Source organism: Petromyzon marinus, chromosome 48 (assembly GCF_048934315.1).
Source record: "Petromyzon marinus isolate PM22_M1 ecotype Great Lakes invasive population chromosome 48, UKy_Petmar_22M1.pri1.0, whole genome shotgun sequence".
NCBI lineage: Eukaryota > Metazoa > Chordata > Hyperoartia > Petromyzontiformes > Petromyzontidae > Petromyzon > Petromyzon marinus.
Window position 1 is genome coordinate 2966262 of NC_133714.1, and position 12920 is coordinate 2979181.

The window sequence follows — 12920 nt, forward strand, 5'->3', positions numbered from 1 at the left end:
CGTGCTTGAGTTCACTGCTTATGTGTTCCTGGTCGGATATGCATTGGGCACTATGATACAGAGTCTTGATGAGAGAATTCTTCTGTGATGGATGGTGGTGGGAATCCGGTTTCAGATAAGCATCCGTATGGGTAGCTTTCCTGTAGACAGAGTGGCTCATTGAACCATCAGGTCTCTTTTTAATTAGGACATCCAAAAAAGGTATCTTGCCATCTATTTCGACTTCCATGGTAAATCTGATGGCTGGGTGTATGGAATTGATGTGGTCGAAGAATTGGTCTAGAGCAGGCCGGCCATGTGGCCAGATGACAAAAGTGTCATCCACGTACCTCTTCCATAAGGTTGGGCGCAGAGTGGCAGTCTGGATGGCGTCAGTCTCAAATTTCTCCATGAAAATGCTGCCAGGCCACCAAGATTATACGGCTTACCAAAAATACATAAAGTTGATACACCTCTTCGTCCCATAGTCTCTACTATCAGCTCCCCCACCTACAAACTAGCTCGTTTTTTGTCTGAAATCCTGCGTCCTTTCACTGGAAAGACCACCTCTGCGGTACAAAATTCTACTCACCTGGTATCAACAATCAAGGGTATTTCCCTGTCCCCAGACGACCTGCTTGTCAGTTTTGATGTAGTTTCCTTATTCACCAAGGTTCCTGTACCTGACACCATTGCAATCATTGAAGACTTGGTTCATCAAGGACTAAACACTGAGGTACCCCCCCTGGTGAGACACTGTTTAACCAATACATACTTCACTTGGAATGGAACTTTCTACAAACAAACTGAGGGCACCCCAATGGGCTCCCCCCTTTCTCCAGTTATAGCTAACATTTTCATGGAGAAATTTGAGACTGACGCCATCCAGACTGCCACTCTGCGCCCAACCTTATGGAAGAGGTACGTGGATGACACTTTTGTCATCTGGCCACATGGCCGGCCTGCTCTAGACCAATTCTTCGACCACATCAATTCCATACACCCAGCCATCAGATTTACCATGGAAGTCGAAATAGATGGCAAGATACCTTTTTTGGATGTCCTAATTAAAAAGAGACCTGATGGTTCAATGAGCCACTCTGTCTACAGGAAAGCTACCCATACGGATGCTTATCTGAAACCGGATTCCCACCACCATCCATCACAGAAGAATTCTCTCATCAAGACTCTGTATCATAGAGCCCAATGCATATCCGACCAGGAACACATAAGCAGTGAACTCAAGCACGTACACCAAGCTCTTAGGGCTAATGGTTACTCCGACTATACAATCCGCAAAGCTATCACTCAAACCATGAAGAAGAACCCTCTTGAGGAGCCTTTCAAAACCATCACTTTACCCTACATTGCTGGGATCACAAAAAAGATCTCCAAAATCTTGAATAAACACAAGATCCAGGTCCGTTTCAACACATTACATAAAATCCGTGATCTGGTTCCGTTTGTAAAAGATGTGATTCCGGACATACAATACCCTGGTGTCTACAAACTAAGTTGCCTCTGTGGTAGTAGTTACATTGGAGAAACCAAACGCCATATCTCGGACCGCATTCGTGAACATAAAGCAGACCTTAAACACGGTAGGACCAACACCTCGGCCGTAGCAGATCATTGTTCTAATTCAGTAGGCTCACATGCCATTGACTTTTCTAAGACGGAGGTTCTTTGTAAGCCATCTGGCTTCCATGAGAGATTCGTTCATGAGGCTATCCACATATACAAACACAGAGACAATTTCAACCGAGAAGATGGATTCTATCTTAGCAATCATTGAAAAGATTTGATAAATCATTTCAGTTCTTGATTGATTGTTCACGCTTACAGTGGCTTTCAGACAGCATACATAAAAACAAATTTCGTCTCCCCCCTCCTCTTTTCCAAAAAAATAGATGGACTAGTCCTGGGCAAACTGCCAATCGCTGCGCGTGACGCAAACGTAATATTTTTTAATAAATAAATAAATACATATGCCGTTTTCAAAATAAATTTATGCAAACCGACACACCTGATGATGACCGTTTGAGTTATGGTCGAAACGTCGTGAGAATTTTTTATTGTTTTATATATATTTTGTTATTTTGTTGTTTCTCTTCAACGTGACTTTACCGAAAAAAATAAGAATATGAATTACTGCAGTCACGAAAGCTTTAAATCAAAATTTAAACGTAAACATGTGAAGCACACAGAGGGTGCTAGCTCGTGCACATGCTTGCTGGCAGGTGTCAGTGAGTGGCTTCTGAATGATGATGATGACAGAGGCGTAGTAACAACATTATCAGCTCAGGCGGTATGGTAATTGGTCAGGTTGGCCGCCAATATTTGATTTTCCGCAATTCGCTGAAGCCAAAGCTTACCGCTCTAATTAAATAGCAAAAAAAAGACGTGGAACGTAAATGAAAGCACTCTCGTAAAAAATAAATTTACACCGCGTTTTAAATAATTGTTCCGTTCTCTGACACTGCTGTTGAAAACGTATCTCATGGTGGCTGTCAAGGGGGCCTCAACTCGCAGCTTTGGCCACCAGGGTGAGGAGTGGCAAGGCACCTCCCCCCCCCCCCACTACGCTCGTTACGCGACTGGATGATGACGAAGATGGGCCTTGTGAAAGGGGAACCACTTATGTATTACTCAACCTTTAATGAATGTGTTCAGGGAGCGGCTTGTCAAATTAGCGACGAATGCAATATGTCCTCAGCTGTACATACATTTCTGCCTAATGGGTTACAAGGCTTGGCAAGAGATTGAAAATTGTGAAGATAATTCCGCACGAAATGGATCATTTGCTCCTATCATGAAAGGCTAATGTTCAGGTTGATACAATATCGCCGAGTCTACTATTTCCGCCCCGTTGAAGAATCACATTTCGTGTGCACAACGTTTTGTGCCGGAACGCTTCCGCTAAGCAGTGCATGGGAAAATGTTTTTTTCGACGGAAGAAAGTGGAGAAAATGATTCACAGTTGTTTTTGTAACGTCGATCATGAATGTTAAAATGTATTTCGGGGGACTTCAATGCGAGAAATTTCAGTGATCTTTTAAAGTGCCCTAGTATTAAATTTTGATTTAAAGCTTTCGTGACTGCAGTGATTCATATTCTTGGTTCTTTCAGTAAAGTCACGTTGAAGGGAAACAATAAAATAATAAAATATATAAAACAATATATTTTATAACGGCAAGAACACTTCTTTCAAATGTTCTTGCCGTTGGTTTTCACACCTGATGATGACTGCTTGTGTTGCAGTCGAAACGTCGTGAGAATTTTATTATTTTATATATATTTTATTATTTTGTTGTTTCCCTTCAACGTGACTTTACCGAAAGAATCAAGAATATGCCCTAGTATTGTAAGAAAAATACCCAGGTGCCATAAGGATAAACGCTTTAATCAGTGTACATCACCTGCCGCGACATATGATGGATCAGAAACATGGACAATGATGAAGAACGTGGAACAAAAGCTGAAACGTGGACAAAGAAGCATGGAGAGGTGCATGATGGAATTGCACTTTCAGACAGAAAGAGGAGCACATTGGCAGAGCAGTGGCCAGGATATGCTTTATCCCTACCCTGGTACGCAGGAGGTCGTGGGTTCGATTCCGGACCCTGACGATGCCTGTTGTATATTTGGAGGCTGCGTGTTCTCTCTCGCAAGTGGTGGTCGGGTGGATTTTCCTCCGGGTTCCTCCGAGTTTGCCCACCCCCCCCCCCCCCGCCAAGTTTAGGAATATGCGTCTAGATTATTTGGCTGCGACTATAAATCCCAAGGTGTGATGCTGTAAGCCACTTCGGTGAGCTATCATCATGTGTGGCCAGGTCACCTGTGAAAATGAACGACTTAGCTCAGTGGGCTTTACCTCGTGAATAATAAAACACAATTTAAGGACGTTTGCAAATCATGAATACCTAATGCAAGATGTTGTCACTCATCATCAGCCATGGTCAATCCACTGCTCAATGAAGGCTTCCCAAAGTCACTGACACCTCTAACTTTCCTGCGATGCAACAATCCACGTGCACGCGGACTGATCTCATCACTCCATCTCCTCGGTAGACAGACTTTCTGACGCATTCCATTTCTCTTGACAGCAATTTCATTATTATTATTCTTGACCTTTGGTCCCTTAGCGGCCGTGACCTTGTAAACAATTATTTTACGGTGTTTCAACTTTCGATGCAAGAACTTTAAAAAGGTTAACACTCGCTCTGGCACTGCCACTCACACAGAGAAAGAGAGAGTACAACGGTAAAGTTTTATTTGCGAAATAACATAGTCGTAAAAGCACACACACACACACAGACTCTCGGCGGTGTACAACCCCGGCGCGCTCTCGGATCAATAAATCCGGAGCTGAATGCTCGTTAGGGTGTTTTAACATGCGGACTGGTGGGCCTGTGGGTGTTTGTGAAAATTGGCCAGCTGCTCACGCGTGGGTTGAGGTCCACCGCCATGGTCCTGAGCTTTAATGACCGCCGATTTAATGACTAATAATTATCGGGCCTACAAGGGGAGAACGCGATGCTCTGGCCGGATCCGTGAGGCCCGGCAAGCTTTTTGTTCTGCCGAGCGCGTGAGAGATGGCATCGCACGTGCACGACTGTTTGGCCGTGACACCGGCGGTGCCGTGATCTCCGGAATAAGAGACACTCAGGTCGTCACGTGGGGACGCGTTTAACAATCAGCGGGCGCGTGCGGCGTGCAACGAGTTAATTTGTCATTTTAACGAGAGGAGTAAGTTGTGCCAACGGGAAAAGACGTAGCGTGCTGGGTCGAGAGGACTGGAGTTTGGGTAACCCTGCAGCAACTGGGTTATTGAACCTGGTCTGGGCCACCACTAGGTTAACTCAGCATAAAAATATTACATGGTGTACTGGTGAAGTTATGAACACCGGATAGAGTTGCCACGTGTCCTGGTTTAACGAGGCTCGTCGCGCTTATTGAGGCAGCCGTCCTGTCGGAAATCTGCGGGTCTTCCCGGCACAGTTGCGCGAGACATTCTTGTTCTTCCCATGATATGTCCCCGGTTATTTTGCACCGCAGAGGTGGTCACCTTGCCGACGTTGATACTGTGGAGAGAAATTCAGACTTGTGTGGCCTGCGCTTGTTCACACCATCCTTCATCTGCATTGCCGACCTTGATGTGTGCGCCCCAGCAGTACTTGCTAACGCTAACTGGTGTACATAATAGAGGGGGTTTGTTTTGGGTTAGATCGCGTAAATACAAATGTGTCGTCAAACCCGCCACCACCCGACACAGCCAACTAGTAAGGTATGTCACGTGAACAAGAAATGCCAAATCGTCAGTAGTTTTGCACACTGGTGTGTTGGAGAGTAAATCCACAACATTTACAATTTGAGTACGACGTTTCGCCGCTGATTACATATATAATGTACATTCATAATTTCGATTGAAAGCTTTCGTGACTGCAGGGATTCATATTCTTGGTTCTTTCGGTAAAGTCACGTGACTTTACCGAAAGAACCAAGAATATACATACATAATGTGCAGTGTGATGTACATAGATTATGTACAGTGTGATGTACATAGATTATGTACAGTACGTTGATTAACTCTGAATAACAAAACGAATAATAACTATCCATTGTAATTTATATGAACACATTAACCGCCCCCTCTGCTCTTTGCACCTGATTGGCTCACAAGCAACGACGTCACATTTATCGCTCTATTTAAGAGCGAAACAGGGGGATTTATCCACGACTCTGGCTGACGCCTGATGAGGCTGGTTGTAATTGTTTGACCCAAAAATGTTTTCACCCAAAAAAAAAAATCCTCTGTTTGCGGATCATATTTTATCGCGAAAGCCTCTACGTGTTAAACTGCCTAACTGGTGTCTTTTTTTTCCGTTTGCGTGTCACGTGTCTGTTTTCGTGTGCATGTACGTGCACAGGTTAGGACGTAGCCTATGTGAGTGGCCACGTAAGCTTCACGGTTCTACCCTCCGAAGAGAAGAGAAATAAAACAAAAAAAACACTACTTTCGCGGGAACGTTTCAAATTTTGCCCGGACGAAGATGACGACGACGAACACGACGACCACGACCCACGGATGGCCAGTGACGGCGGAGGAGACGATGCCAAAACCGGGGAAAAAACCACGGCGGCGGCGGCGGAGGAGATTCGATGAGAACAAAACGCCACGCGTGAGTAAAGCGACGGCATCGTTCGCTCTCCAGGCGAAGACTGCAACGTCGCCGTGGCTGCAAAAACACGGGGGCGGTTTTGCCACGTTGGGGTAACGGTGAGGGGTGAACGGAAGCGTTGGTTATGCACGCCACGCCGCTTCCTTTGAAGCGGATGGTTTTTATTCAACAGATGTGACTGACGTCAAAACTGAAGAGTGAAGCGGACAAGGCGGGGGGGGGGGGTAAAAACAGGGTGGGTGGTGGGGAGGGGAGCGAGAGAGAGAGAGGGAGAGAGAGACTCTTATAAAAATCCACGAGATAAAAAAAACCCCAACACAGTTGTTCCAAGCCTTACGGAGAGACAGAGAGAGAGAGAGAGGACAAAAAAAAAACTAAAATTGTGGAAAAAAATGTTGAAGTCAAAAGTGGCGTGTCATGATTTGCAAGTGTATTTATACTGATTTCACTCCGTTTCTTAGCTAAAGCCCAGGGACTCTTTCTTTATCCGGAGCCTGGCAATCGCGTAAACATGTATAAATTAATGTTCTTGTTTACGTTTTGTCTAGAGTGCACGGTATTGGCTCCAGACGATCCGCTCCGTCCGTTGCTCCTGCGCGCGTACCCGTCACTCCGTGAGCCGCTCAATTCTCTCACTTCCTAGGCTTTGCTTTCTCATTGCTCTCGCCACGGTTGAGGGGGGAGCAGGGGGGGGGGGGTAGGCGGCGGGGTGCGTAAAGGCAAAAGGTAAAGGCGCAGCCCTGCAATTGCTCGCTCAAGCCACTGCTGGCGAAAGGCGCCTCCTACTAGGGGCAGCTCTGGAAGAGCCACCTCGAAAAGCTATTTTGCCTTCTGCTCTTAGAGAGGCGTCGTGGGTAGAGGTGGGCGATTTAAGAACGTTGCGCCGTTGTTCCAACCGCCGCCGCCTGGAGATTGACTAGTACCCGCCACCTCTGCATTGCGAGCCACGGTTGTTTTTTGTCCCCACCCCGCACCTCCGATCAGCACGGTCGCCAACGCGCGGTGCGAAAGAAGCAGCTCAACGTACGCACGCGCAAGTGGTGCCGCCCGTCCGCACCGTGGCGGCTGCTGTTTCCTCTGCAAATTTTCAAACAACAGCCAAAAAAAAAAAAAGAACGTGAATATATATTTTTTTGGTTGTTGTGCGGTGCCGTCGCAGAACGACGGTCATCGACTGCCGACGTCACAGCCGCCCACGTGCCCGTCGCGTGCCCGTCACGTGCCCGTCGCGTGCCCGTCGAGCCGCAATCCAAATCCAAAGCCGCCCGCGACGTTTCGCCGGCGGCAGACGCCTGCCGTGGCACGGGCGCGGCCCGATTTTGGGCAGACTTTGAACGCCCTTCAAATGGGTTTCCTTACACTTCGTTCCAGAAGACCCGTCGCTTTGTTTTCGTTTTATGGTTTTGAATGTTTGGACGTGAAGCAGGACCGATGGGTTTTTGGCGAACTCGCGTTGACATTCGCTCACGTCCTGTTGGTTAGGTTATTTATTTTACTTATGTACAAACACAACTTTTAAAGGACCCTTTGAGATACAAACGATCATGGTGTGAGCCTGGGATACAGATTACGGTTCGTAGATTTCGTTTTTAAACCGTGTGGCTCTTCTCATGAGTAAAAACAAAATGCACACTTACATGAGACATGTAACAATTCATCGATTGAAATCAGTTCTTATGCTCACAATTCAAATATCGATTCGTTCATGTAAATATAGGTATTTTTAAAACTTCATTTGCAAAGCAAAATTACAGGCATATTTAATAGTCATGCCATTGTTATGGCGCAAAGACTATCGTCAAAGGCGCTGTGTTTCACACTGTCTGTGATAGTTTCACAGTAGGGGGAGGCGATGATTGCTGTGTGTATAATCCCAATTGAGCAACGTGCAGGTCAGGATTCAAATATTTGCAAATTTGGACCATGACGTCGGCAACACAATGGCGTCCTCCTCAGTGAATGATATCGTCTGTGTCTTTAACGTCTGCAATGAATTGGTAGGTGCGTATTTTATTGTTAACCAGGGCGGCCGTGCGGGTTTGAACTGCTATCTGCTGAAGCACAAACGGTCAAAAAACACCGCCGCTTAGCCGTCATTGCATTCAAGACAAACGATACTAATAAGACGGTAAAATTTGTAGATGAAAATTTATATTATTATACGATTCCAGAATTGAACATTGAGTCCAAATCGTGACAAAGTATTGCATCGCTGAATCGATACATGTCTGGTGATTGTATGTACATCGGTTATACGAGACATTACATCAGCTGTGCCACATGTTGAAGCATAACTGATCCATTTTATAACTGTGTATGAGTTAATGAGGCTTTGTAAAAGGAGACTATCTTCACTGAGCGTCCATTAATGTAACACTTCTACACAACTTACTTTGACAGGGTGTTAAGCGCTGAAAAATATTTTCCGGGCTGACACAGTGAGTCGCATGTATCGAGTTAGATTGACCCACGTGCAGTCACTAACATATCGTCATATTTTGGAGGAGATTGATACTTGTTTTTGGAGGGGATGTATTTAAAGTTATATTTTAATTGGCCTGGGTGGATGGTGGCGTTTTGTATTTACGTGTACGATGCGTTGAACTTCTTTCGCACCGTAAGTAGCCAACCGTGCTAATGCGAGGTGCGGGGGATGGGCAACAAACGAAACACAAAATGCAATCCTAGAGAAATGTGTTATCAATCTAAGGCAATGCTTTCAAGTAAGGCATTATTACAGACTTTGTTTTTGTTTTACCGAACTCTGATGGTAAATTGGAAACATTTCTCCAGTTTTCTCGCAATAAACCTTGCCCATCTGAACTCCACGACACCGACTAAAGAAGCACATTTACTACCCTTTATTTACACTTTTGGAAATGCTATTGTGTTTTAGTGGTTTGGTATATTTAATAAACGTTTATTTATCAGTTTGGTCATTGGAAACATACATATTATGGTAGAGTAGTGCTTAAGAAAAAAACTACAATTCCCTGTTGCTACATTTCTGTTCGAATATATATTTTGCCTATTATTAAATAAAGAAAATAAAACGTATTTCGGCTACACGGCTTCTTTAAATGTGTGAAATATTTTTTTATTTGTAAACACACGATCCATTTATATATCCTCAATGGATGTTGCAAAAGGGTTTAACCACTACAAAAACGGACACATTTTTTTGGGGTGTGCAAAGCGGTTTAGATGGAGTGGGGGTGGGGGCGTGGAAATGTCTAGGGTGAGGAGCGGGGGTTGAGGGTGGGTGCAGGTTGCGGTAATGATACCGTGCAGGATAATTTTGCTAAATGTGCCCGGGGATTTCCCACGTGACGTTCCCGTGAAACGAACCCAGGAACTACTTTGCTTTGAGGCACGCGTGTTAACCACTGCTCCGCCACCATGCCTGCCTTGGGAAGATACATCCCCCCACCTCTGCTACGGCCTCATCCTCACACAAAGACAAGATTCCCCCCCCCCCCCCCCGTATAGCCTGTAACAGACTGTTGGGGAAAGTGCTTTTAGGGGTCACCTATGAAGTCCGGCACCGCACACGACCCGACTTAGTCTCCACAGTGGCGATGTTTACACACCGCACCAGGTCCTCATTTGAGGCTGAGTCGACCTAGGGAAGGCCCAGTACCGTTTCAGATACTCGTCACCGGTGATGGCCATGTGCGGAAATCGAACTCGCGCAGTGTGCTAACCGCGGCGCCCCCGCTCTCCACCACACACACACACGCTCAACACAAAGTAATTCAGGGGAGTTAAAAAAACAAACTCACTGGCTGTCGCCTGATGAAGCTAGCTGTAATCACTGGCGAAACGTCGTACTCAGATTGTAAATGTTGCGGATTTGCTGTCCAACACACCGGTGGGTGCAGTCCCAGTAACCAATTGCCATGTTTTGTTTTTGCGTGACAAACCTTACTAATTAGCTGTGTCGGGTGGTGGCGGGCTTAATGACACATTTATTTATTTGCGCCATCTAACTCGCAGTAGTCGCCTTCCCTTACCCCCATGCCTTCCTCTCAGACATTCCACGCAAACTCGTTCTGCCTGAGTCCAACAACAAAACAATAAAGTCGTGGATTGTTTCGTCTTCTGTGCACAAGAAGCCCCAACCCGCCCAACCACTCCCCACCAACCACCCAACCCCCCTTCAAAGAGCGTGAAGTAACCAACGTGATGCCTCTCACATCCCTGTGCCTCTGCGACGATTCAAGCAACTATCAAGGTGGATCCAATTGCAAAAAAGCGAGTTGTAATTACTGGCGAAACGTCGTACTCAGATTGTAAATGTTGTGGCTTTGCTCTCCAACACACCGGCGTGCTGTACTAGTATACTACACTATACACTACACTAATACACTAGTGCTGTACTAGTGACGAATTGGCCACGTTCTGTTTACGTGACAACCCTTACTAGTTGTCCGTGTCGGGTGGTGGCGGGTTTAACGACACATTTATATATATATATATTTACGCGATCTAACAAACAAAGAGCTGTTTTGGATGCTATTGGTCGCGAAAGCCTCGTGGTTCGGTGACATTTGGACGATTAAAGTGACTCCTGAAGTAGTTATGCAGTGTCAACCTCCAGGACCATTCCGACTTGACGTGCCGCACATCGGAGTTTGAGAAGGGCCGAGAGCGCATTTTGAGACACGCTTGGTGCAAACACCTAACACGGCAGTGTACGTTTAAATGTTAATTACTTGATTTATGGTTCCGTTGCTATAATAAAATATATATTTTTTACGTTGTTCAAATACAAAATGAATTAAAGCAGCGAAGCAAAGGGGGTGATAACACTTTTTTGTGAAATATAGGTATCAGTTTTTTTTTTCAATAAAACATCACTCGGGTTTAATTTTCATGAAAAAACCATATCCCACCGTATTTAAAGATTAAAATGTCCCCCTCGTGGCCAAATTGCTCTTTCAGGTTGCGGGTTTTCTGTTGATGCTGTTCTTGAGTTAATGGTTTCAAAAAATCGACATGAACGCAGACATTTTGTGAACGCACAGGTTTGTGAATAGTTGACAACAAAATATATCCTGCACACTGATGGATAAAAAAAACATGTAATGCAACGTTAACCGGATTTCGCTTATCCTTGGTTCTTTCGGAAAAAGTCACGTAGAAGGGAAATAATAAAGTAATACAAATAAATCATAATAAAATAAAATTCTCATGACGTTTCGGTCACAACGCAAGCAGCCGTCCTCAAGTCGAGAGGACGCTGTGTTTACGACGGCTCTGTTTCTTCACCTGCGGACGGCTGCTTGCGTTGTGGCCGAAACGTCGTGAGAATTGTATTTTATGATATTTGATTTCCATTATTTTATTATTTCCCTTCTACGTGACTTTACCGAAAGAACCAAGCATATGAATCCCTGCAGTCACGAAAGCTTTAAATCGGATTACCCATCTTATTTATACATTTCAAGACATCTTATTAGAAAGCAGTGCCTTGAATATCCAGTTTTAAAAATACATATCACTAGGAACAATGCATGCGAAGTGTCCCATTGCTCAAATCACCATGCTTTGAGAGCACAATGCAAGTGATTGTTCGCCGCACGGCAATGTTACCGTATTCTCCAGGTGATAAGATGATCCGGTGAGTAAGACGTAGCCCGAACTTGTGCCCAGCGTCGGTATTGTGTTCCTAGTTCTGTTATCAAAACTATGCACGACGAGACTGTGCTGTTGAGGTCCGGTGAAACCACCCCCACGGTTGACACGGCTTTTGGATTCCTTCATCCAGCAGTGGATAATAGAAAGGCATGGGAACTAATACATACGTGGATACATTGACGTGATTTCCTACTCAAATGAGCATGGAGGCTGTTTAGAGTCCAAAGCAGGTGGATGTAAATTCCACATTCCCATGGCAGGGGTGAGTATTTCCAAAGGACAACCCTAGTTGACTTCACCACATGAAGCGATTTATCAGTCCTGGAGGGATGATGTGCTGAGTCAAAATAAATAACATTAATTTACATCGAATGGTTTAAACAGCAACAAAATAGCAACAAACACAATATAATTCCATCACGTGGAAAATGTTACCAAGCATACCCGGCGTCATTTTCTGGAATACGCATTATTTTTACGAAGCCGAGTTTTGCTTGTAATTTTGTGTGTGCAGTAACTCCACGTGACGTGCACATCACCTAGAGGGAGCGAAGCTTAAAAAGCCATCGCACGATCATCAGAGTGCTGTGGTCGTGGTTCTCACGAGGGCGAGAATTAGGGCTCTTCGAGCAACAAATGCATTAGCAGTGCCACCCGAAACTGGGGCTCATTAAAAACATTCCCCGAATCGCGCAGCGCACGCAATTACTGTTACAGAGAATGCACAACCTGAAATCATACGACTCATTCCCTGTATTATTCACTTACGAGTTTGTAGGGCTTTACCAAACTAAGCCATGAACTCTATTTTATTTTACCAGGTATAGGCCCACTGAACTATAATAGCTTTTTTTCAGAAGCGACCTGGCCACAAGCAATATCTCAACGAAGTGGCTTATCGTGTGGACATTTATCGCAGCCAAATATTCTAAACGCGTGTTTCTAAATGTGGAGGGAAAAATCGGAGGACCCGGAGAAAATCCCACGTCACCACGGGGAGAACATGCAAACTCCAAATATGCAGGTGTCCGGGACGGGATGGAACTCACAAACTCATTACTCACTCATTGGTTTTTTCGGTAAAGTCACGTATGTAGAAATACAATAAAATTATATTAA

General features: G+C 45.0%; 1 protein-coding gene across 6 annotated transcripts in view; it reads left to right on the forward strand.

Annotated features, from left to right (window-relative positions):
* LOC116952788 (chemokine-like protein TAFA-2) overlaps window positions 1-9218 on the forward strand; it is a 103725-nt gene extending 94507 nt beyond the window's left edge. For all 6 annotated transcript variants that reach the window (XM_032972428.2, XM_032972427.2, XM_032972429.2 and 3 more), the window contains one exon: window positions 5910-9218. In XM_032972428.2, coding sequence (XP_032828319.1) covers window positions 5910-5921 — 12 coding nt within the window. In that variant the 3' untranslated portion in view covers window positions 5922-9218. The remainder of the gene's footprint in view (window positions 1-5909) is intronic.
* Window positions 9219-12920: the final 3702 nt, after the last annotated feature.